Genomic DNA, 25507 nt, shown 5'->3' with positions numbered 1-25507 from the left:
TCTTTTTGTTCTTGCTGCATTGTCCATCTAAAATTTGAGTCTGGAAATTTCAGGTGGTCTAGCTGAATTCCATTCAGCAGCTAAGAGAAAAGAGGGACAACAATTCTGGATCCATTGTAACTCTGTTAGTGTAGGACCATAGAAAGTGGCAGGTGCCAGTGGAGTTTAATGGGCTGCCAAAACATATAGTTTTCTGAACCTGCTGTTGAACAAGGATATACAAGCTGTACTTCCTCTGCTTCTGCATTGTTCCTGCTCAGGGCAAGGCTGCTGGACTCATGGCTCCATGGCATAGCTTCAGTTCTGGTTTCTGAGAGCTGAAAAATGTAGTATACTTCTGTATGTGTTGTATGTATGGAATGGGGAAAAGAATTGTCACATGTAGATGATGCTTTCCCCCTGGCTCAGAAGATGTAACCCTGAAGCAGGAGATTCTTTGGTGTTTTACTCCAGTTTTGAGTAGCATGATTTTTCTGAGCTTTATATCTAGTTTACTTTATACCATTACATATTTGTGTCCTGGATTACAATCAATGCCAGCTCGTGATTCAGAAGTTGCATTGAAGAGGAACTTTGCAGTGCTCACAGTTGATGCACTACTCTGTCTGTAGTTGAAGAAGTAACAGTGACTCCCTGTATGTTTGAGTCAGAGAATCTTTACATGACGCTTCCTGAGAATGTTTTTGTGATATGCATAGCTTTTAATTTCTGACATGCAGAATGATATTGCTATGAAGATGCTGGTTGTGGTGGATGATGTGCAGTCTGTCTGCTGCGTATGTGATTGTTCCATTTAAACTGTATCTTCTGTGCTGAATTATTTGACAGCTCTGTAACTATTACTGAAGGATGTTTTCTCAGTTTCTGTGTTAGTCAAAAAAGTTGAAAGTATTTTTGGACATTTTGAGGATTGTGTCTCTTTCTGCGTGCTTTATTTTTTCATTTGTGTCACTCTGAGAGTGTATTTTCAGTTTTTAATTTATATAAATAATGTCAAAATAAATGTGATTTCAGTTATTGCCATTAGTAAAATGCATGAGCTTTGTCAGCCTTCCTTCAGCCCGAAGTACCTCTTGGAATTATTGGCCAGTGGATCTCTTAGATCTTTAGTGCTTGCTGTGGCTGCAGAGTTACCACGGTTCTGTAAAAGCGAATTGAGAGCATGACGGCCAGAGAACCTGTTCATTTCACAGAGAATTCCCCTGGCTGTGTGCTGGGCAGCAGTACGCGCACAAGGGCTCCTATCCCGGAGGCGTGGAGTAGCACTGCGTTACGTATAGGGGCTGCGCTGGGCAGGGCGCGCTCCCCGTCCTCCCGCCAGCAAAGGGCCGGAGGGGCGGCCGTGCGTAAAAGCTCCATTGAAGCCGTCTTCCCCAAGCACTGATCTCAAGTTGCACGTGTGTGATAAACCCGGTCTCTGCTGCTCCTTTTTTTTTTTTTTTTTTTTTTTTTTTCCTTTTTTAATGTAAACTTCTTTAAAAGGGGCTCGATACCGAAAGTGAAAGTAGTAAGAGTTACTTCTCGCTCCTTATACGGGGACTCTTGCAAGGCGGAATATTTTTTTTCCAGATTATTTAGCAAATTTCCTGGGCTGGGGCCAGGGCGGGGAGTTCCAAAAGTCCCAAGGCCGACAGGGCGGAGGGCGCTGCCCGCACGGCTCCGCACCCTGCAGGGAGGAGAAAGGGCGGCCCGGCGCTCGGCCGAACCCTGCGGAGCAGAGCCGCCCACTAGCAGCTCGTTGCGCTGGGAGGCGCGTCCCCGGAGGCTTCAACCTGTTGGCTTTGTGCCGCTTTCCAGTCCCGTTCCGGGGAATTCCGCCTCTCCTGCAGAGCTGGCGGCGCCTTGCTGCGGCGCTGTGACTCAGCACGTGGGGCCGCGCCTGGTGGCGGGGCACAGAGCGGGCAGCGCTGCGCACCACTCGCACAGCGGCCGCCGGGAGCGAAGACGGGCGCGAATTTCTTTCGAAGGTAAGAAAGGAGAGACTGGAACGGAGAGGAAACGAAAGAACGCGCCTTCTTCCCATGTTGCGCCGCTGCCCCCGGCGGCCGATTGATTCCCTTGTTTGCGGGGCCGTGGGCTGAGTTTTGTCGTTCTTCTGCGTTCGTGGTTTTGCGTTCTTTTAAAATCTTTAAGTTAGGCAGCGTTCCGTTCTGTAAAACGTTAGAGGAAAAGACAGTAATTTGATAATCTTCATCGCTTATTTTATGTCATTTTCCTTCCCTATGGATATTATGCAAAACGTAGATCGGAGCGGCAGTTCCACCACCTTTCTGCGTGCGTCGGTTTTGTGCTTGTTAGTGCCCTGCTCCCTAGCTGTGAGCCGTGGCAAACCTGGGGGGTGAGGAGGTCCTGGCCATCGAGTGTCGCTTATAAAATGTATAAGTGCTAGAGGGTTCCAAAAATACCATAGCTGTAAACCGAGTGGGGACTTCAAGCAACGAAGGGGTGGTGTCACTTCTCCCAGTGCTGCTAGGAGGGAGGGCTGGGCCTCACTATGGACGGAAAAGGACTTTAGGACAACTGGTAAATTCAGCACAGGTTTAGTGGCTGTGAGGATATTCTGAACTCAAGCAGAAAGTGTTTGGAGGGAAGAGCGTTCCAGGAGTGGCAGCAGCACAACTTGAGAACTTGTTTTAAGGGTAGATGAAGGAATTTGTTCTGGGTCTTGCTTCAGTTCGATTTGCTGATGAAACAATTATGTATGCTTGAGCTATGCACAACTTGACCCCCTTCTCCTAAAGCTATGATTTATTATCAGATTTAATTCAACTCATCGGCTCCAAATTACAAATAGTCACTATTCAGTTTGAACCTGGTTTATACGGTCTTACTGGCATAGGCAGGAATCAATTTAATGTAAGTTATTCTGCTAAATTCACTTGATTAAAGCATCAGAACAAGGTTTAGAAGTAGCTTGACTAAACTGACTTGAATTGATTCCAGTCCTTTTTGATAGTAACTGGTTTCTTAAGTGAAGAAAGTTTCACAACTTGGAGTTCAAATTGAGGAGATATTGTAAAGAATAGTTAACGAGCTATTAAATTTTGAATACAGGAAAAAGTGATCTGAGGGTTTGTTTTCATGTGGTTTTTCACTCATGACGAAGGGACAGAAGAGAGTGCAGGACTCCTGGAAACTGTCAACTCTCTTACTTGAAATGTAGATGATGCTTGTATCCTAGCTGGGTGCCAGGACTTGGAATTACATTAGAAAATGTAGCACTTTAAATACAAAATTGCAAAAATCTCTGTGCCCCCAACACACTATGATATCCTTTGTGATCTGCTGAGCTGCTGTCCACCCAGGTGCTTCAACAAATCTGAATTTGGAGGTTTTTCTTTGCTTGCTCTTTTTTTTTTTTTTTTTTTTTTCCCCCATGTACTCTCTTATATAGAAAGTTTTGGGATGTGTCCCAACTGCTCTGAACAAAAGACTAAGAACCTACCGGTCTGCCTGGGCAGAAGGAAGGCACTAAAGCTCTTTCTTAAATAAGCTTTCCTATACAACATTGCACAGACTGCATAAGCTACACTGAAGAAGTCAGTGCATAAACTTGGTAACTTCAGTAGGATTAATTTGCTTGCACAGAGTCTTTCCTGCAGGAAATGCGAAAGAGCTTAGTAGAAGATCAAGGAATAAGTTATTTTACTACATTCTCCCCACTGAGAGTTGCAATAAGCAGGGACTCTTCCCACCCACCAACAGTGTAAAGAAGTGAAGCTCTGAACGTTAAAGATTATATAAATGATATAAAAGAATTTAGGTTGGAAGGGATCTCTTGAGGACATCTAGCACAGATTACTGATCAGCACAGGGCTGACATCAAAGTTAGACAGGGTTGTATAGAACATCTGCCTGTATGGGAACTGTTGAATCACGACCTGAACCTCTGATTGATCACCTGAGGCAAGCATTGAGTCAGCCCTGGGAGCACAGGTGAAGGTAATTCAGCTGTGTGACCAGAAGAGGTGCAGCCTGGCTCCACCTCTCCTAGACCCCATTTAAGGGCTGACCCCCACTAAGGAAGGGTCTCTTTCTGGAGAGAGCTCCCTTTGGAGTTTGTCTGCAAGCTTAGGAAATGGGTGAGCCTTTCATTTATTTTAGATTGTCTCTTTCCACCATGATAATCCTTCTAGTTATGTGACCTGTAAAATACCAGCCTAATCATGCCACTCTGCTAATTGTATATTTGTTGATTGTACACTGCCAAATTTATTCTCTGTTGTTTTGCCCTTGGAGAAGGAAGTATGTTACAGATTGATTTAAAAGGAAACTTCTCTTTTGCAGAGAATTCAAGTCTTTCAAACCTCATTGGATTATATCTTATTATTATTTATAATTATGAGGATTGCTGGAGATTTGACTGTTACCAACATTTAATTTGACTTTCAGGCAGAGATCATCAGTGCCAACAACATGGAGGTTGTTGACAGCTTGCAGTTTCGTCAGCTGCTCCTGCTCATTGATGAAAAACTGGGGGCTGAAGATGTAGCAGCATTAAAATTTCTCTGTACTGACTTGATCCCCTTCAGAAAACTAGAACGTGTGCAGTCAGCAATGGACATTTTTCAGCTTCTTATAGATGAAGGTTATCTGAATGAGGAAGATACTTTCCTGCTAGCTGAACTATTATACAGAATTAAATATCACTCCTTGCTCAGTCTGCTTGGCTATACTAAAGAGAAAGTGCGAGAATGTCTGCGTGAGAAGGGAAGAGTGTCTCCGTACAGGTAAGTACGTAACGAGAGTCTGTTCTTTCCATTATTGCCATCTATAACATTCTGTTTCCCTTTCCTTTAATTTCTCATATTGCTTTTAGTTTCTCCACCATCTGTTCTACCTTTGTCTCACTGAGTCCCTCTCTTACAGGCAGATGCTGTATGAATTGTCAGAGAACATTACCAATGAGATGTTGCAGGAAATTCTATTCCTCCTGAGAAACCATCTTCCAAAGCGACACAGAACTATTGTATGTGGGGAGAGTGGCAAATATGCGTATGGTGGGGAGGGAAGAAGATCGGAGTGGGAGTGGAATGGGAGAAGAAGTGTGAGAAGTCTTTGGCAGAAAAGATGGTGTGTGACTAAGCTGGTCAATGTTCATAGGGTGAGCAAGGAGGAAGCTCCCTCTCCCTGTGATGTAAAATTGACTGTTTGGACTTCATTGATAGGAGGCAAAGCAGATGATAGTGGGATTATTTGAGACAGACAGGGCTGAAACAAATGGTTTTAAGTACTAAAGAACAATAAATGTGGTTTTTTTTTTAAATCTTCTTTATCAGTCTGCTTTGGAGTTGCTGATTTTATTGGAAAAACAGGGTCTTTTAACTGAAAACAATGTGCAGATACTGGAGGAAGTCTTAAAAAATGTTTCACCTGATCTCCTGGAAACAGTAAACTGCTACAGAATGGCAAATGGTGAGAAATTCAGAATCAGAGAATATACTTGCTAAAATGCAGGAAGCTCTATGAGGGTCTGGGCAACTGAACTTTTAAGATCTATGTGTGCTTTACTAGACTGGGACTGCTCATTATCTTCACATGCAGGTTCAATCTAACTGTCCCTAACTTGTATTGCATCATTATTCCCCACTAGGAATGTGTTTAAATATATGCCACACTCCTCAGTTTCAATGTGGGTAGCACTGAGATGATGATGACTATCCTATAAAAGACACTCTGTTATTCATAAACATATACATCTACAAAGCAGTTGCTTGCCAGTAAGCTGGCAAGGCAATTTGTGTGTTTTCTGATACCTGGTAACTTTAATTTTTAAATGTGTGATTGGTGTTCTCAGGGGTATTGTACTACAGTTTGTGACACTGCTATAGTTAATATCCTATTGAGTGACTATAAGCATACTGGCGAAAAGGGTTTACTTCCGATTATTTTAGCAATGGGAAACAAATTCTGGGAATTGCAAAGCTATGTTTTAAACAGGTGTGAGGGCATTCAGTATTTCCAAGGGGTCCAGTGCCACGTACTTCCTTTGTGTGTTTCAAAGTTGTTTTCTATTTTAATACATCTTTCATTAAGTACAGATCTGCATTTGCTCTAACGTGCAGGTTTGTTAACTAAAACGCACGTGATTTCTCTCACTTATTTTACTTTTTTCCTTTTCTTAGTATCTCTGTCTCAGCAGGAGAATGTTCTTCCAATCAAGGAATCTTCACCATCTTATGCTGTAGGCATCAGAGTATTCAATTCCCCTCAGGTACGCTGGAACACATGCTGCCTACAAGGATTTTAGTGTTTGGGATTTGTTTTTAATTTGCCTTCACTTTGAAACCATACTTTGTTGGCTCTCTGTTTCACTAATTCTTTCCACTTGATTTAATAAGGTGACAAGCTTATTTATTCTGCATATAAGAAATACAGCTCTATATAGCATCAAATAATTTCAACTGAAAAACTACTGTTGGTCATGTGCAATTGGAGGAAAAGATAATACTAGGAGGAAAAATGTGAGAGAGAGAGGTATAAGAGGGCCTTCTAGAGAATGAGACATGAATTGCAGATTTTTAAAGTTTTGTCTGATCATCACTAAACTATCTATCTCCAAGGATTAACACCATGTATTGACAACTGGTTCAAATGGCTGCTTCTGAAGGAGTGTTCCCATTTCTTCAGCGTAGCAGTCCTTGCTCAGTTAGGTCATTTCTACAGCTGAATGATGAAGAAGATTAAGAAACCTAACTTGCATGGCTTATAACAGATTTCTTTATAGGGGAGGGAGTTTTATTCCAGTTCTGAATGAGGAAAGGAATGGTCTTTCTGATTATACTTCCCAGAAGTGCAGTCCTGGTAGAAAAGAGCTGAAGAAAATGGGCTATTCAGTATATCAGAAGGGCTTGCATTACTTCAGCTTTGAGTTGTATTTGCTCTGCTTTCATGCATGACGTTTGGCATGTTAAGAAAATTAATGTCAGAGTACAAAAACAGATAGAAAAAAAAATTAAACATGCTATCCAAGAGAATTGATAGGGGGCAGTGTCAGACTTCTTTCTTTGTTTTTATTGATTGCCCACCTCCCTATACTGAAAGATCATTTGAAACTGAAAAAAAAAAAATTGCTGTTTCTTTTATCTGTATGAAAAAATGCTTGTTTGCAGCTCCATGAGATTTGCAATAACTGAAGAAGTCTTTTGTAGTTTCATTATGCTTCCTGCTTTCAGGAACTTGGTATTTTTGTTACCTTGTTACCTGCTACTTAGAAAGCTTTGGTGTTTATTAAGCCGGTTTTGCTAAAACCACTATGAGATGTGTGTGTGTGTGTGTATACACAATAATTTTAACATGTTCTTTCCTCTACTCAAAAAATAGGAGACCTCAATCCAATTTGTCAGTTCCAGTATCCATGGTAAGACTTTCCAAAAACATACTCAGTTTTGTTACTTTTATGCTTAATATTACATACAATTATGTACTGTAGTAAATTTCTAGCATTTGGTGTAATGCAGTACACTTACCTTGCTGTCTTACCTGGAAGGGTCTTTTGCTTTCTGCACAAGAAGATTTGAAGGATTTCTGTTCTTATGTAAATGGGAGAAAATTGGCAAATCCCATGCACTTTGTTAGTCATTCACTAGAAACTAACTAACGTGCTTTTTTTAGTAAGTGAAATAAAGGTTAGTAGTAAAAAGATTGTTTGTTCTTCCTGAGAAGAAAAAACAAGTGCTCTGTTTAAATATGCCTTAGAAGGAGTAGATCTCTGTGACTGTTTATAAAACTGAACTGTTAATTTTTTTGTGTGAGACTTTAGCTCAGACTTCTTTTGCTGTATAGATCATTATGTTGAAGAACCTGGGAGCCCACGGGAACATGCTGGAAATGTGAACTCTGTACCTGGGAGGCAAGGTTTGTCTTCTCTTAGTGTTTAATTGTTAAGCTATTTTTATTCTGTGCTGCCTGAAATTTAATGTGTTATTTAAAAGGACCACAGCAATTCTTGTAGCCCTTTCTGCCATACCTCTGGGATCTTCATAGAGGAAATGAGAAGATGCGCTGGACTTTGTCTCTCCATTCCAGTTCAGGAATGTCAGTTCTCCAGCAGTTCTTCTCAGACATTTGCTGAACAGCTGTTAAAATAGCAGAAAATAAAAGGTCTGAGGACAGAAATAAGCAAGCAGACAAAAATTGGTATAGTTCCTAGCACCTTTATACACTAGAGAGAGCATGTACAGTTAATGTTTGCACATCTTCCAGTGGCTTCCTGGAAAAGTGAAGTTAGATTACCAGTTGAGGAAATCACCAAGTGTTATACAGTGGAAATTGATGTTTTGAATGCATTAAGTAGCCTGAGATAGGTACAAGAAGGAGGGGGGAGAGTTTCAGCAGATTCAGAAGGAAACATAAATAAATTAGCAATTGTATGGGAACTGCTGAATCACGGTCTGAACTTCTGATTGATCACCTGAGGCAGCACTGAGTCGGCCCTGGGAGCACAGGTGAAGGCAATTCACCTGTACTGCCGGAAGGGGTGGAGCTTGGTTCTATCTCTCCTAAACCCCATTTAAGAGCTGACTACCAGTGGGGAAGGATCTCTTCCTGGAGATCCCTCCTTTTGGAGTTTTCCAGCAAGCCCAGGACAAGGGTAAGCCCCCTATCTATTCTTTTTTGGTGTAATAACCTGCTTAGCCAAACTCTCTTGTGTATTTCTTAATTATAACATCTGTATATTCATTGATTATACAGCAGTAAATGACAATTTAGATCAGATCTCTGAAAGGATTATGTGCAAATAACAGTGGCTGGTAGGTATACAGCTATCTTTCTGACTCCACAACATATTGGCCTGTTAAAAAGTATCGCAGCACAACCTGCTGTTTTCCACTTTAAACTTTGAATGCTGTTTGGAAGTTTTATCTCAGAGCCATTGTGAATCGCTCAGGAACTGAAAATATTGTGTAATGGGAGCTTCACTTGTAAGTCACAGATCCTTCTTAGAGTGCAGTTTATTTCTAAATATTTCCAGTTGAAAAATTAATTTTCTTGTTGCAGATAGAGTCTATCATTGCACCACAAACATCTTTGTTCCCTAAAACCAGTGCAAGCAGAAACCTTGCCTTTGTCATGAAAATAATATAATAAAATAACTGGAAGCATGTTCAAACGTCATGCCATGTAAGTGATAGTGCTATCTCATATGGACAGAATTATTTCTTTTAGTGTATCAGCATGTTGAATATAAAAAGGGCCGTCCTGTAGCTAAACTCCTTTTTGCTACATACACCAATACTGGATTAATCCTCATAAATATTTATGCTGTTTTTTCCTAGATAACAGAGTGCCTAATCTTACACAAGTCTTCTCTAAAACGAACCTGCAGCTGTCTGGAGGATTCAGTGGTGTAGAAAACGAATCCAAGGTTTGAGATTATCTCTTAAATGATTATTTGTGAATATGTAGGTATGTAAGGTCTCCATCCCTGCAGTGGCATGCAACAACATGTGAGATTTCTCTGTGTCTTGTGAAGCTGGTTGAGCAGTCTGATGATCCAGAATATTTTGGAGGGTGTTCTAACCTTGGAGGTCAGGAACTTCACAATATTGAAAGACACAGACAAAAGGCTTATTGCCTTTGGTGCTATACACACATAATAATCTCCCTGATAGAGGCAAATCATCTGGCATAATCTTGAGTTGCAGATTTCAGAGATGGCAGCGGAAAGTGCAGGTAGAAGCAGAGGCAAGCACCTTCACAGTTGTCTCTCTCTCTGGTTGTGGCTTAGAAAAAACTTCAGGGTGCCCTGAAATTAATAATATTGCCTTCACACTCTACCCACTATGGAAGAAGGGTAAGAGATGGAAAGGCAAGTGTGTTAAGTAATCATGGGCATATAATCACCAGGGGTCTTGGTTCAGGGGAAAACATGCCTTCTTTGAGGTACCTTTTTAGAAGTCTTGTGTGTGTTCTTTAAGCTTGCACAGCAGTGTAACCATTGAATTCTCCCCGTATCTTTTTCCTTGTGATAAGCACAGATATTGAGAGAGCATGTTGCTGCGTTAATTTATACCTCTTTAATTTCTCAAAGTTGTATGCCATCAACTGATGTTTAGAATGCTCTAGCAAACACTACTGTCTGCAATTCTTGAAGGAGTTTTTGGGGTGGTGTCTTGATTTCCTTCAACTAAAATGCACAAAATCCATGTGTTTTTTATTGTTCTTTCCAGTTAGCAGAGAGGAACCAGAATGGTGGAACTCTAATTTTTACCTGAGGCTAAAATTAGGGATAATATTTTAAGTTCTAGTGAATTCTCAATTTTTAAAGCATTGTTTCTTAAAAGAGGGTGGTAATTTTCAAGTCTCAGCGAAACTGCTAGTGTGGCAGGTTTGTTCATGTGTGAGATCTCTGTTCTCATTGCATCCCTTCCCAGAACCACCAGTAGGCACTCAACAGTTCTCATAAAATGAAGTCAGATGTCTAACATTGTCAAGTTTGAGGGTAAACCCTCTGCCACTTCGAGTTAAACTCTTTTCCTGACGGTGAAGTACTGCTAACCCTAACACCAGTTCAGATTGCATACAGATCACCAACTCAGTTGTTAAACCCTTCCTCTGCACTTCGATGATTTGGTGATAGTATGCTTGAGACTTCATCCATGCCTCTTCACACAAGGAGGCATCGTGAGTTCCACCTTGTCAGAAATAACCTGGAGTCTTAGGCACCTCTAGTGTTCTGGTTGCTAGTTTTTAAACATGTTAAGGAATAAACATGTTAAGGAAATATGATTTCTAGAGATCACACATCCGTCACTTGTGTTGAATAAGTTCTCTGAGGCTTAAGTTGTTTTTCTTATACTTTTTACAGGTGTCAACTTACAAAATGGATGGGCCACAGAGAGGAATTTGTCTTGTTATTAATAATGTTAAATTTGATGGGGTTCTTCAAGAGAGAAAGGGTTCTTATAAAGATGCCTGTAAGTTCTTGAAGTAAGATTTTTGAAGGGTTGATCTCTTTATTTCCCATAGTTGATTTTTCTTGTATTGGTCTATATTTTTCATACGTGTTTCAGTAAATATTTTTAAACAGTAAAATTTTCTATATATGTTACGTCACTTATGTATTCTTGCAGGAAGGACTAAAGACTGAGTAACCACCAAGTTTTTCATAAAGTTAGATTGTTCTTTAAACATTTCAAGAATTCCTTTTTACTTAGTTTTAATTCCTTATTATAGATATAGACTGTCATTTTATATAATATAATGCATAACTCCTTAAGTAAATAGCTCCATGTATACTCTTTATTCTTTTTGTCTCTTACTGATAGAACTCTAATAGGCAAAACTGCAGTTGGAAAAGAGCATTCTAATAAGGTTTCAAAAGAGATCACCTTAATTTCCATATGTAATTTTGAACTCAGTTTGTGGTTGTACACTGTACAATGTCATTGTATTTTCTGAAACTTGTCTAGAAGGAATCAGTTACTGTGTTTGATCTGATGCCACCTTTATTCCATTAACTTTTACTTGATAATAGTATAAGGATGAATTTGCAGAAGGATCAGTGTATGAAGTCTTTTACAGTTAATATTAGCTTGCATGATGACCATAAAATGGCTTTCTACTGCCTCATTTTTTCTTTTTATCTTTAATTATAGGGGAATTGGAGAGAGTATTCAAATGGCTTGGTCTGGATGTGAGGACTTATACAGATCAGACATCTGATCAGATTAAAGAACTGATGCAAGCATGGCAGAGTTCAGAAGACCACAAGGATAGGGACTGTTTTGTTTGTTGCATTCTATCTCATGGAGAGTCAGGAGCAGTGTATGGGAAAGATGGGAAGCTTGTATCAATCCGCACTATCATGACCTACTTCACTGCCAAAAAATGTCCACAGTTGACTGAAAAACCCAAACTATTCTTTATCCAAGCATGCCAAGGTAAAGAGATACAGCGTCCTGTCTGTGTTGAAACTGATGCACGAGTTCCTAACTTCTCTTCTGTACAACAGAGCATTTCTCCTTCTGAAAGTATTCCTGAAGAGGCTGATTTCCTCCTGGGCATGGCCACAATTGATGGATATGCTTCTTTCCGACATGTCCAAGAGGGTACTTGGTATATTCAGGCCTTGTGCAGCAAGCTGCAATTGTTGGTACCAAGGTAAATAATTATTTACTTAGCTCTTCTATGAAAAAATGGGAGGAATTTCCCCTTCTTTTATTTTTCTCTGAAGGCAAATTCAAGTAGTAACATTAATCCCTATTCTGAAATAGGCAAAATCGGTGAAGCTGCTGGTGTGATAATTCATCTTTGATAAATTTACATTAACACCAGTAGCAGCTTAGTGTTAATCAGGTCAATGTGAAGTTTATTGGGGAACTAACCCTCAAAAAAAAAAAAAAAAAAAACTTAAAAACCTCTGAACTTCAAATCTCTATCATATTAGATGGAGCCATCTGTTTCTTTAGTGGATTTAGATGAAAATATTTTGCTCCCTTCTCTTTGATTACTGTGTGTCAAGTCACAGAATCGTATAATGGCTTGGGTTGAAAGGGACCTCAAAATCATGAAGTTCCAATCCCCTGCCATAGGCAGGGTTGCCAGCCACTAGATCAAGCACTGGAAGTCAGAGAGAGAAAAAGTTTTTGATTTCTAGTATGACTCAAGTGAATATCAAAAGAAGGGGAATTTGGAAAAAAGGGTGTGCTTTGTTTAATCTTTATTGGCTTTAAATGTTTATACTGTAGCTTCTAGATTATCTGAGTGTTACATGAAGAAACTGTATCATCTGCTCATTAATAAATCACTTTTTATTTTTGCTTTCTTTTTGGCTGCAGGGGTGAAGATATTTTGTCCATCCTTACAGAAGTTAATGAAGATGTTAGCAAGCGTGTTGACCGTTGTGGAACAAGGAAGCAGATGCCCCAGCCAGCATATACCTTAAGACGACGACTTATATTCCCAATACCTAGAGACCCTCCTCCTTCACAGAGACATCAAGACTTTTAAAATACATCTTTTTGTCAGTATGTCTCTTTAAATGCCATTCACAACACCTGTTTAAGGCAGTTACTGACTCCTGAGGAGCTATTAGTGTCAAGGCAAGGCTTTTTTTTTCTTGCCAGAGAAAAAAAAACTGTGAAGCTGAGTTGGAAGAGATGCAGTTAACATAATCAGTGTGCCAGCTATTTCAATCATCTATATAATCAGTGTTTTCAAGGATGGGAGAAGCAAGTTTCTATGATGTTAAACATTTTTGTACTGGCACAAACTGCAGATGTAAAAGCCTATTTCAGCCAGCGTAAGGATTGCATATGTAGCCTTCTATATATTCCTTTATATCTAAACTAGAATGTTAAGTCTAGTTTAGAATCATCAAATTTTATTTTGCATACTAATATGTTTAAACCTACCTCTAAAACCATAAGCTGTGTTCACAGAGAAAGGCAAAGTTAGGAATGAAGAAGAGAAAGTTTAAGTAGTAGGTGGAGGAGAATTTCTTTCATTCCTAATTTAAATTACTTATAACTACTGAAAAAGCACTTGCTTTGTTCACTGGACACACTGATACCCTCTAATAGCTAACATCAACCTCTCCTACAAGGAGATGTTTCCAAGACTGAGTATAGACAATATGCTACAGTATTCCCTCTGTGAAACCTTGTTAACTCTCATTTCCACATGACTTCTTGTAAGAAAAGTTAGGATGGGACAACTGAGCACTACAAAATGATGATATTCAGCATTGTATCTGCATACATTGATCAGACTGATTAACTGGAAACATTAAATTTCCTGATTTCTTACTTTAAGATATAAAATGCATTCATGTGGGACAGAAGGCTCTTTATTAAGCTTCTAACAGAGTATGTTTTAGAGTTAACCAAAATAATATGATGTTATTTTGTTAGAGACATTTACTATGTGTATCTGTGTCCTTCCTGTTTGTTACTGAGTTTAATGTATACTTATTTTTAAGAACTAGGGAGTGGGGAGGGGGAGAAAGTAATAATAAAAATTTTGTACAGGGCTAAAGCTTATCATTGCTTCTGCTTGCCTACCTGCAGAATACATGTAATGGAATAATTCAGATGAAAGAGGCCTTCAAAGATCATCTTGTCCAACTGCCTGACTGCTTCAAGGCAAATCAAAAGATAAAGCATGTAATTGAGGGCATTATCAAAATGCCTCTTAGACACTGACAGGCATGGGGCATCTCTAGGAAGCCCTTTCCAGTGCTTGACCACCCTTATGGTAAAGAAATTTTTCCTAATATTTGGTTTGAACCTACTCTGGCACAGATTTCTGCCATTCCCTTGTGTTATATCTTTGTTGGGCCTCATCAGTCAATGGGATTTTTAGTGCTTCAGGACTTGAGCTGAAGTGAAGCTTAGTTTATTTCAACAAGACAGTGGTGGTTATCTATAATTACTAGCTGTAAAATAGCTGAAGACTTGGGATGAGAAAGTGAGAGAGCATGGACTGATGCTGCTGGAAGCAATTTTTCTTGCAGTATGCACGATTTTTGGGAGAAGAGTTTTGCATCATCCAAAGCATTAAATTGCAGACAATCTGCCAAAACATACTTGTTACTTTTTGTCATTATGAATTGACCTACATTCTAAGTCAATTCATGACTGTATTCTAAGTCTTCTGAATCAGTGTAGTTGCTATGCTTGAACTTTCATTTATGTCACAGGTAGAAACTATTTTCTCTGCTAGTAGAATATATAACATAATAGAATCACCAAGTATCTGGCTCAAAATTAGTGTTCAGATTTGGTGCGCTCCTCTTTTGTATGTTTAGGTAACAACTGAATTTTATCAGTACAAGCACTGACAAGAATCTTAGAATCATAAGAGTGATTTGGGTTGCAAGAGTGTGGGAATACAATAAACTGTTCAGAGCAGCAGCTGTGGAGCAAGATAAACAGCATGAGAACCAAGGACACCTAGAAGAAGAAAGAATGTCTCACAGCTCTGATTAGAAAGCGCCTGCATGAACAGTTGAAGAGTGTTTGTAGAATGCTCTGTTGACCTGTAAAGGTGGATAGGAAAGCTAGACAAAGGGAACTTCTGAAGTGATGTAAGAACTTGCAATAAATGATTTGGATTGTTCTCATCTGAGTCTGTGCATCAGATGCTGCAGAAGAGACCTTAATGACATTTGTGGTGTAACTGCATCAGTGGACAAAATCCACTATCAATGCAAGCTGGGGGATGAAAGGATAGGACACAGCCCTGCCAAAAAGGATGTGGAGTACTGGTGGTTGGTAAGCTAGACATGAGACAGTAGTGTGCCCTTGCAGCCCAGAAAGCCTGTGTCCTGGATTGTATCGAAAGAAATGTGGTCAGGGAGTTGAGGGAAGGTGATCCTGCCTCTCTGCTCTGTACTGGTGAGATCTCACCTGGAATATTGCATCCAGGTGTGGAGTCTTCAGTACAAGAGAGATGAGATGTGGGCCTATTAGAGTGCATCCAGTGGAGAGCCACAAAAATGATCCAAGGGATGGGAGTATTCTCCTATGGGGGCAGACAGAGCAGGGGCTGTTCAGCCTGGAGAAGAGAAGGCTCTGAGAAGACCTTATAGCAGCTTTTCAGTATCTAAAGAGGGCTATAAGAAGGAAGGGGAGATACTCTAGCAGGTTTGTTGCAATAGGACAAGGGGAAACAGTTTCAAGCTAAAAAGGGCGGGATTTAGATTGGGCATATGGAAGACTTGTTGTAATTTATTTATAATTGCATATAATTTATTTGGAAGATCTTTAAAGTGGGATTTGTATAATTGACAAGTCCTTCCATACTGACAGTTTTTTGCATAGGAGTGGTTTATCCTGGCTTTTGCCAGTAGAGGCCAGTCACAATGCTGAGTTGTCAGTTCCCTCAGCATTTTTCACTTCCTTGAGACCAGCCTTTCTGGAAGAGCTGAATTCTTGGTGGGCTGCTGTACATGGAATTAATTGGATCATCAAGACTGTTCTTGGTGAAGCCAGAGGGACCAAACAGGACTGCAGAAGAGCTGACAGAAATTGGAGCAACTACGGGTTAACAAAAGAGCAGGAATATTTTGGGAAAGATGAGAGAGAAATAAGAAGTGAAATCATGAAAACAGGAAGAACAATACCAGAAGGGGTGCTCCCTGGAACAACTGCATGATGGGAGAAGTCTCTGTCTGGAAAGAGCTATCTTAGGATTGGATTTGTCTGCAAATATTCTTCATACTGTACTAATCACGGTATTTTGCCTCTTTAAATCTGCAACTGGAATCTTGATTCATTTAAGACACAGAGCTACTGATGAAGGAAGAGAGAGAATGCGGCATGGGACAACGTGAGACACAACTGTTTTGGACCTGAAGATCAGAGAGTGCTTGTTTTGTTCCTCGGTGTCATTTCTAACCTTTGGATAAAAGGAAGACTCATGCAATTGAATGTCAGACAAATTTTCTGAGTTCTTACAAGAGTATGACCTTTGGAAGAAGTTTGTAGGCCTCATTCTATTGAAGGGTATGTTATAATTTTGAGTTCATAAAGGTAGGTAGGTTGAAATCAATGAAAGGTAGCTTCCATTGTGAAATTTGAATATATTTCTGTTCTCTTGTCTCTTTTCATAATACTGACTGAGCTTCAGATATAAATGGAGGGGTTGGTAGCTGTACTGATTGTTGTTCATATGTTTCCCAATGCATGGAGTATACCAATGACCAACGGACCATTCTTGGAACTTCATCATTAAAGGCAGAGTTCTATGCATGAAAAAAGATGTAAATGCCAAAATTTAAATACTGTTTAAATTCTTTTGCAAATGGGGAAGTGTGAAATAATTTCAAAGAGATGTTTAGCCTTTCAGTTTCCTGTATGCACTAAGTACTGCTACTGAATATGGTGCTGATATTTCATTTTAGGAAATAATCTTCCATAAATACGCTTGTTAAAAGTAGGCTAGGTAAGTTCAAGTGGGACTTCAGAGAATGGAGGTAAGATGTGGAAGATCTGGTGACACAACAGGGTGATGGAACTGAGGTATTTTTAAATGGGAAGATGTAATTAATGCACGTCTTTACCACTATCTTTTAATTAGGATTCATAGTTAATCACTATTTAATGAATGGTACCATATGCTAGCAAGTCCTTGCTATGCTATTTCAAAAGCTTCAGTTATTTTTGTAGGTTTACTGATTTTTCTCACAACCAGTGTAACAATTTCCTTCATCCAGAAAAGTGATAAGTGGAGAAGGAAATTGCTGCAAAATTATCACAGCTTCGATATAACTTTCATTTTGTAAGTCATATGACAACACAGGCCAGAGTACACCCAGTACTTTTCCTGAAACTTCCAAGACAATTACTTTCATTTTACAGAGTTGTTTCAGCGGTCTCCCAGCCTGCCTTTCCAAGTAAGTGTGTTAAAGTGGCTATTTATGGTATAGAAGAAATAGTTTACGTTGTATCGGTTTTTATTTTAGTGAAGTAGAAGACAGATGCAGTTAAATATTGTTTTAGTGTGCTCCTGTATTTACAGACAGCATGTAGATGGCAAATCTGTTCTAGTTGCAGTAATGTTGTAGGTCTGAAACTTGTTTTCTGACTTTTTATTGTGCTCAAAGGCTGGATGCGCAAGTCAAATTTAATATTGGTGAAGCTGCTGGAGTGGTAGGTGTAAGTGATGGGGGAGGAGGAGGATATTTGATGATCAGTGAAACAGAACTGCTTCGACAAGATTCTCCTGGTCTTTTTGAAGAGGTTGACATGATCCGTATTTTATCTGAATATTACTGAGAGAAGGGGACTGAATTTTACTTTCTGCAGATGAACCAAAACAGGACGATGTGCTTTGTTTACACTGACCAAGGTCAGAAGCAGTATATTGAAGCAGCTAAATAGCTTAGAAACATGCTCATATGTGCCCTTATCTTTGTTAGAGTGTAAAACCTTCATCTTTGTCATAGCGCAAAATCTGTCAGTCTTATTTACTGTGTAGTCTGTATTTCAGATTTTGAGTGACTCTTGCTCCCAAATGGAATCATAAGAAATAACAAAAGAAAAAACACTGACTTGCCAGGATAGTGTGTCTTACATATCAGTACATCCTGTTATTAAAATACACCGTAGGAAGTGAGAAGGGTCTGTGACTTTCTGTCATTTTTATTTATGTGCAATTTTTAGTGTTCTTACTTAAGTTCAGAGAACCAAAGGGCTAAGCATCAAAGCTATGTTTGCAGGACCGCTTCCATCTACTGAAGTATTTTTTTATTACATATATTTATCTCAGACTATTCTGTATGCCATGATACCTTTTATAATCATGTGGTTGCACTACCATTACTGACAAAACAAATCAAATTCTGTGTTTAGATCAAAATCTTAACGTGAAATGAGTTCAGACTTCCGGAAACTCCTTTTTGACATTTCTGAGGCTTTGGCCACAGAAGAACTGGCAGCTCTGAAGTTTCTCAGCTTGGAACACATCCCTGTGAGGAAGCAGGAAGATAGTGAGGAGCCCAAAGCTTTCTTTGAAGTGCTGAAGGAGAAAGGGATGATCGAGGTGGAGGACCTGTTCTTCTTGAAGGAACTGCTCTATCGGATCAATCGGATAGACCTTCTGGCTTCCCACCTGGGCTCCAGCCGAGAGGAGATGGAGAGGGAGCTCCAGGTCCCAGGCAGGGCACGGGTGTCAGCCTACAGGTAGGCACAAAAGTAGTATACTTTTGCAAGCAAAATGCACAACAGTTCTGTTGTCTTTCTTGTTTTCTGTCTACAGTGTTATCTTTATGAATAGTTCAGCATAATTGTATTTATTACAGCATGACTACTTGATGCTGTGAATTTGGAGACCGTGTTTTACATTTTGCCACATTTACTTTTCATAAATTTCTTAATCAGTCTTTCTCTGTCCTTTAATGGCAGACAACTGCTATATGGAATTGCTGAGAACTTAACTCCAGAAGATGTCAGGAGTGTAAAATTCCTGCTGCAAGAAAAATTACCAAAGAACAAACTACGGGATAATGCTGTAAGCAAAATGATCTTGATAAGTTTCTTGCAAAACTAGCTCAGAGACTGCCTGTTTTAGGACAGGAGTAGGGAGAGACTAGTGCGCTCATGAAAATTCTGTTCTTCAACGATTTGTGATGGTAGCCAACAGGTGCTCTGTGACAGCACAGACCCTTTTTTCTCACTTTTTAACTCTCCTGTTCTCATTTTGTCTCCACTACCTCTTCATCTGCCTCTTCATCTTTTTTTCTTGCGATATTTGTCATGCTCTGCCTTTCTTTTTTTCTTGACTCTTTGTAAGGTATTTGTGCATATGATGTATCTAATAAAAGTGATGTTTGCTGGAAAAAAAGCAATGTTTCAGACATCATAAAATGAGCTCTCAAGTGAGCTCCACCACAAATTTTTGTGTGTTACTGAGTACATTTTCTTCTTCATTGTAATCTGAGGTAACAACTCTGTTAATTTCCTCACAATCGTATTAGGAGGTTTGGTGAGCTAGTCTAATACCTGTTTTGTAAATAATGTATAGGGCTTTGAAATTATTTGGTATTACAAAGAAGCTTCCTTAAAAGTCCTATTTGTATTGTAGCAACTGTAGCAAAATTAGCAGATTTACCTCCAACTTGGCGGACAAATCTGCTTTAAATAATAAAGTCATCATTGAAGACATTTCCTGTGTTAGAAAATGTAGAGTTGTGCAGCTAAATGGCTTACAGTAGTTCACCTGAATGCAGAAGCACAAGAGGATGCTGTGTTATTATCTGCTTAAGTGTTTTGCACTGCTGAAGCAAAGCAGGATAACCTTGCCATAGGCAATTTCTACAAATATGGTCTTTATCTTAGTGATTTGTTTCTTCATTCACATTGCATCCTGACCTTTGTTTTAATGCAATTTAGAGGAAAAATAAATTGATCTTCAAGTTGATCGGTCTTCGGGAACTGAGGATGTTGCTTTCTCCAGAAGCAACTGAATAATAAATAACTGAATCTGATAATGCAGTTATTGAAAGTCACTATATGATTTTGGGTTATGCTTTTTGTTTGTTGTCCCATTTTTTTCTTTACCAGACAATGTTGAAGGTATTAGTGGAAATGGAAAGAAATGGAATAATTAAGGAAGATGACCTAACAATGTTGAAGAGTATATTAAAGGCATTTAGAGCTGACCTAAAGAAAAAAATTGATGACTATGAAGAAAAAACAAAAGGTAAATCAATTAATCAGCTGTTTAGGAGGATAACTTTTGTGTGTGTGTGTGACTTTCATAGCTCTATCTTTGGGATATTAGGAATCTAAGGATAAGAGAGACATCTTAAAGTATATTAAGTTAAACAGAACAGCTTTTGCTACCCATGGTTTCTAATGTTCTCCGCTATTCCACTATCTCATATTTTCTTGTTCTTCTCCCTGAAACATGTTCTGTTCTGTCCTGGGCTAAGGAAGGTCAGGATAAACAAGCCCCTTGTCAGGAGAATAGCTTTTTAGTATTACTGGTATGATTTTTCCCCCTTGCTAAGCAGGAAAGGAGCATGTTGGTAGATCTTGCTTTCCTGACAATTAAACTCAATTTAAAATGAGTATTGTGATTTATTTCCTTGTGTAGAATCCTGAGCGATGACTTATTCACTTATTCATGGCAGCTGTACTTAGAGCAATGTTTTCTTGCTTTGAGGAGATCTTCCATTATGCTAGTGTTCTGCATGCCTGGTGTGTCTACCAAAATAAAGTCTTCTAGAGAAGGGACAATAACTTCAGAAGTAAATGAGTTGGCTGCAGTGTATCATTATAAAAATGGCTTTACACTTTTCCTTATGTATCCCATAGTGGAGATAATGAGTTGCTTTCCTGGGGTGACTATCACATTCACACTGCTATATTATTTGGACCTTGCTGCCAATAAAAGAACAAAGAAATTGGTCAAGGTACAGTCATTGTGATAATGCACTGCATGCCATCTCCTGTCTCAGGTTACTGTATGTGCACAAGCCCAGAAGTTCACTTCTGCTTAATAACTATAATATTAAGAATATCTGATTAGGGCTGTATAGTCTTAACACAACTGTATAATTTGTTCCAAACTCTGCACAGCTTCATCCCTTCATCTCTTTGTGTTGCTTTTTGTTTGTTTGTTTGTTTGGTGTTGAAATATGCAAAGTGGAATATTTATCCTAAAATATTCTGTTTATCTCCTTCTTAGAAAATTATTCTAACGAAAATCTGAGCTTTCCAGTCTGTGTGTCTACGCATCCACCAGGACAAGGAGCAGAGGGTGGGGTGAGAAATGCCTCAAGATTGCCTTTGAAATATTCATCTAACTCTTGGGAGCAGGGGGAATAAGTTTTTAAGGCTAAGTGAGTGGAAGAGCTGAAAGAGAGGGCTTCTGGTTTTTATGTTGGCTGTAGAAGAGTTCCTGTTTTCAAAACAAGACCCAAGCCATGTTCATTAATGAGGACCTGGCTGTCAGCAACCTTACAAACAATAAAGGTCATTTTCCTATTTGTCATGGGAAGAAAAGCGATGTTAAAGAGACTAGGACATTAAAGTCCTGTCCAGGAATATCCTGGGCAGGTGGGAAGGGACCAAAAGCATCTGTTATCTTGCTAGAAAGGCAGGACTCTCAGTGAATGGTATAGTGCAGGAACTTTTCCTCCACGTGTGCAGATTTTATTTAATGGATACTCACTTTCTCCCATTCCAAAATCATATCCTAACCAAAGAGAGAGAGGAGGAGGGTTTCCAGAAGAGCAAGCAACTTCCTCTCACCTGTACCTGGGGCTGACTTGTACTCTTAAACTATTTTTCTTGTAGCTTTGCCCTCAAGACTTCTTTTTTTGTGTGTGTGTGTTTGGACATGGAGGAGCACCAACCTGTACATAGCATATTTGTTTTTTGGGTGATTGGCACCGCTTTCTTACATGGTTTCTTTGTTCTACAGTGTGTGGAATCATATAAGATGGAAAATAACCCCCATGGCTACTGCGTGATTCTGAACAACTACCGTTTTAAAAATCCAGATGAAACCAGAGAAGGAACAGTGGAAGATGGAAGTGTGTACTTTTTTAATCCAATGACTAGTTTATTCTTTTGTATTACCCTCTGAAAGAGAGTTACTTTACTGTGAAAAATGATTGCTTCCACTGAGCTCCATTGCCTCCAAATTAACTGCAGTGACAATCACTGCAGAATTTTGAAATATACCATTTCCAACAGTTTGGCTCATGACTTTAAGAAGGGGAAGGTGTTTATGCTGTCAGTAAAAAGCATCATCTTAACTGGTCATATGTAACAAAAAGTGAAGGAGATGTTACTAATCCACTTTTTCACTTTCTGATTGCTTTTAATTTTTATCTATCATAGAGTAGCATTTTGAGGTCCTTAAAATCTTTCAGTGTTGGTTTGCATTAGAAGATACAGCTTGGCCATTCTGCAAGCTGAGAAAGCATTCCAATTTAGTCATTATGAACACCCATTTGCAATAATGCTCAAATAAATGCAGTTATTTTCCTCTTTTATAACTTTCCTTAATGCTTGTTTTCTTGCAGGAATCACTTCTTTAACTTAATAAACTAAAATCAGTTTCTTGAAAGCACATGCCAATGATGTTTTAACTCCACCCTGCCTGTCTACGTGCTTCTTTCTTTCCAGCTATTTGATCTCTTCCTGCAGAACGTTCAAGTCAACATTTGCTGGGAAATCTATATAGCACTCTCTCCTTGCTAGCACGTTAGCAGGTTACCCTGTCTTCCTTCTTGCTGCATTAATCATTCTCATGATTAATGAGGGATCAAATTCATTTAAGAATGGTAGTTTGTTATTGTGAAGAGTTACTTCTTCCTTAACTAACCAAGGGTTGTTCTGTTAAGCATCTGAGATTGCTATGCAAATAGTGAAAGCCTTCTTTAAAAAAAAAAAGTACACTTCACTAAATTGTACAGATTAATTTTAGGGCAGTCTGAAACCTGCATTTGCTTTAAATAGTAGTGTTGAACCCGATTGCATTGCTTTTTTTTGTTTGTTTTTGTTTTATTTTAAAAAAAGAAAAGAAAATTAGGTCATTCTCTAATTAGACTTGGCAGGCTAAGAAATAGTCAGGTGAACTTATCAGTGGGATCTAAACACTTTTGCTAATACCTGTTCTGCTGCAGATAGCCTGATGTTTAATAAGTACCTTCTTAATTTCGTTTTTCCAGAAGCTCTGAAGAGAGTATTTAAATGGCTTCAGTTTGACACAATTGAGTACATGGATCTAGAAGCAAAGCAAATCTTTGCAAAAGTTAAAGAATACAGTAAAAAAGATCATAGCAACATGGACTGTTTTGTTTGCTTCATTCTTTCACATGGTGAGAAGGACAAAATAAAAGGCACTGATCACGAACTTGTAAATATTAAAGATTTACTCTCCTGCTTCAGTGGATCTAATTGTCCTTCTCTTGCTGGCAAGCCCAAGCTATTTTTCATACAGGCCTGCCAGGGCTACGTAGGTCATCCAGCTGTCACAGTAAAGGAAGACTGTTCTGGTCATCTTGAGATGGATGCTATCCCTCTGCCTTCTATTCCTGACCAGGCTGATGTTCTGGTTGGCATGGCTACTGTGGAAGATTTTGAGTGCTACCGTTCTATAAAGACGGGCAGTGTTTACATTCAGTGCCTCTGTGACAAGATGGAGTTACTTTGCCCACTGTAAGTCTATTTTTAACCCAGGTACAGATTTGGGGTTGTAATGCTGGAACATTACATATAGGCAGGTGTATTTATGTGTGCATGTTCTTAGCATTTTATTGACTGATAAATGATTTTTCTTCCAGTGACACCTGATGAGAGGCAAATTTGTTGGGCTGGTACACAGGCAGGAAATCAGTATTCTTTATTCATAATTCTCATCAATTCTTCCCTCATAAACTTAATTTAGAAGATGGAATTTTTCCTCCAGACGCTACTTTCTTATGATGTTCAGAGGGGGGCTTGGTGAATGCATAGATTGGTTCTGTTTCATTTTATTGTGCTATTGTGAACACAACTGAAGTAGAAGGCTGTGTTAGTTTGGAAGGTGATCCTACACTGAGGTTGCTTTTATTCCCCAAAACATACTGAATTCTTTGGTTACAAAACAGAATGTGTAATTTTAGTTGCGGGCAAGGTGAAGGAAAGATAATAACTTTCCGAGATCTCTTTTATTGGAACAAATATAGATCAATTTCTGGACAAGCAGCACATACTGTGTATTTTAATGTAACTTTTCTTCATTTTTGTTCAAGTCGCAAGGACCTCATAACCATCCTGACAGAAGTGAACAAGGAAGTGGGAAGAAGAGTATTAAATGGGTGGAAACAGATGCCAAAGATAACATCAACCCTACGGAAACAATTTATCTTCCAAATTCCACAATGCCAGTCAATTGAAAAGCAGGAAAAATAAGAATGTCCTCGATTAGGAATTGCCTCTGGAATGGACTTCCACAGGGAATTTAAGAGAACTTGCAAGAGAAATTGTCTGGGTCTGTGTAGTTCGTTGCTGTCCTCCAAGGAGCCATCCGACTTAAATTTTTCAAATGCCATGTGTAATGAGTCTGCTCAAACTTGAATTGGTAGGTCTTCTAAGGCAATGGAGGAGTAAAGAGTTGCTTTCCTGTCCTGCAGAAGCAATGAAATCTCCTCAGCCCTGGTCTTAAGTGAGGAAGCGCCTCCAAGCAGTATGATTTTTAAGTGTAATATGCCATTATCATTTCTATCTGTTGGGAGAGTAAGTCCTTGAAATCTGAAGAAAAGAACAGGAAGATTCAGAGCACCAGATCCCTTCTCAGGGAACTTGTGTAAGGCTATAACTGATTTACATGGAAGTGAGTGACTGGGTATCTCTGGAAGCTGTGTAGTTTTTCACAGAAAATAATGTCTCTGTCCAGAAGGACAAAGGAAAAGTGATTGTTATATATCTGGTTCTTTTCCTTCACTTTTTTTTTTTTTTTCTTTATGTTATTAATTTGCATGGTTGGGCAGCATTGCTGGTTAAGATTTTTATTAATAAGTTCCAATTGTGCTCTTTCTCAGAATGCTTGGGAAGCATTATCTTTTGAAAGGCTGTTGACCACTGGAAGTAAGGTTCCACTCTATGAGACACAATTCTGAGACGCTGTCACCTCCTGGTAACTGGCTGTAGCTTCTACAGGCTTCTAATCTCTGTTATAATAAACGCTGTTGGTTGTCACATCACTCTTGCTTGTGGTGTTTTCCTCTGAGTAGTTGATTGAGGGACAGTCAGCACAACAAACCTCCTTTGCTTCAGCTAAAGAAGTTATTTTGCTTTCACTGAAGTATTCTATGGCAGACACCCTGAGGGAGAGGTGGCGTATTTATATTCTTTCATTAGCAGATGGAGAGATGGTAGAAAAGAATAAAGTTAGGACATTCTTGATAATGGGAGCTGATGCCAGTAAAGCTGTTCTTACCTTGTATTTTCAGCAGTATGTATGTAGTATCTGGGAGCCATCTGGAATTCTAATGGCTACGTCCCTTTTGAGCTTTATAGCAAGATAAAGGATCAGTGTGAAACACTTTATAACTTCTGCTTTT

At 39.2% G+C, this 25507-nt stretch overlaps 3 protein-coding genes across 6 annotated transcripts in view; 2 read left to right on the top strand and 1 right to left on the bottom strand.

Moving 5' to 3' along the window:
- The first annotated feature begins 1636 nt into the window (after positions 1-1636).
- CASP10 (caspase 10) lies at positions 1637-15063 on the top strand. 2 transcript variants are annotated; one of them, XM_031601221.2, is made up of 11 exons: positions 1637-1967; positions 4393-4730; positions 4870-4969; positions 5280-5415; positions 6126-6214; positions 7324-7360; positions 7786-7857; positions 9279-9367; positions 10811-10919; positions 11601-12105; positions 12783-15063. In XM_031601221.2, the coding sequence occupies exons 2-11, from the start codon at positions 4417-4419 to the stop codon at positions 12952-12954; spliced, it is 1623 nt and encodes a 540-aa protein (XP_031457081.1). In that variant the 5' UTR covers positions 1637-1967; positions 4393-4416; the 3' UTR covers positions 12955-15063. The 2 variants fall into 2 exon arrangements, with proteins under 2 accessions (XP_031457081.1, XP_031457082.1); XM_031601222.2 differs by lacking the exon at positions 1637-1967 and adding an exon at positions 2144-4082.
- TRAK2 (trafficking kinesin protein 2) overlaps positions 2065-25507 on the bottom strand; it is a 69582-nt gene continuing 46139 nt past the window's right edge. For 2 of the 3 annotated variants that reach the window (XM_090144224.1, XM_090144226.1), the window contains one exon: positions 7871-8078. In XM_090144224.1, coding sequence (XP_090000350.1) covers positions 8060-8078 — 19 coding nt within the window. In that variant the 3' untranslated portion in view covers positions 7871-8059. Of the gene's footprint in view, positions 2151-7870; positions 8079-25507 lie in introns of those variants that run through there. The other variant, XR_016468360.1, reaches the window with a different exon arrangement.
- LOC116233979 (caspase-8-like) lies at positions 16487-25147 on the top strand. Its single transcript, XM_031601231.2, has 8 exons — positions 16487-17341; positions 18300-18629; positions 18852-18957; positions 20010-20148; positions 21139-21215; positions 21877-21988; positions 23132-23621; positions 24197-25147. The coding sequence occupies exons 2-8, from the start codon at positions 18319-18321 to the stop codon at positions 24354-24356; spliced, it is 1395 nt and encodes a 464-aa protein (XP_031457091.1). The 5' UTR covers positions 16487-17341; positions 18300-18318; the 3' UTR covers positions 24357-25147.

Source organism: Phasianus colchicus, chromosome 7 (assembly GCF_987193195.1).
Source record: "Phasianus colchicus chromosome 7, bPhaCol1.hap1.1, whole genome shotgun sequence".
NCBI classification, from domain to species: Eukaryota; Metazoa; Chordata; class Aves; order Galliformes; family Phasianidae; genus Phasianus; species Phasianus colchicus.
The sequence above is the reverse complement of the archived record's forward strand: the minus strand, read 5'-3'. Positions and strand labels throughout refer to the sequence as shown.

What these genes read in the sequence shown, in the direction of transcription:
- CASP10 (XM_031601221.2), top strand. Translation starts at nt 4,417, where the DNA reads ATGGAGGTTGTTGACAGCTTGCAGTTTCGTCAGCTGCTCCTGCTCATT. An exon ending in GAGTATTCAATTCCCCTCAG is followed by an intron (nt 6,215 to 7,323) that starts GTACGCTGGAAC and finishes CTCAAAAAATAG; the next exon opens with GAGACCTCAATCCAATTTGT. An exon ending in GGGTTCTTATAAAGATGCCT is followed by an intron (nt 10,920 to 11,600) that starts GTAAGTTCTTGA and finishes CTTTAATTATAG; the next exon opens with GGGAATTGGAGAGAGTATTC.
- LOC116233979 (XM_031601231.2), top strand. Translation starts at nt 18,319, where the DNA reads ATGAGTTCAGACTTCCGGAAACTCCTTTTTGACATTTCTGAGGCTTTG. An exon ending in CTATGAAGAAAAAACAAAAG is followed by an intron (nt 20,149 to 21,138) that starts GTAAATCAATTA and finishes TCTCCTTCTTAG; the next exon opens with AAAATTATTCTAACGAAAAT. An exon ending in AGGAACAGTGGAAGATGGAA is followed by an intron (nt 21,989 to 23,131) that starts GTGTGTACTTTT and finishes TCGTTTTTCCAG; the next exon opens with AAGCTCTGAAGAGAGTATTT.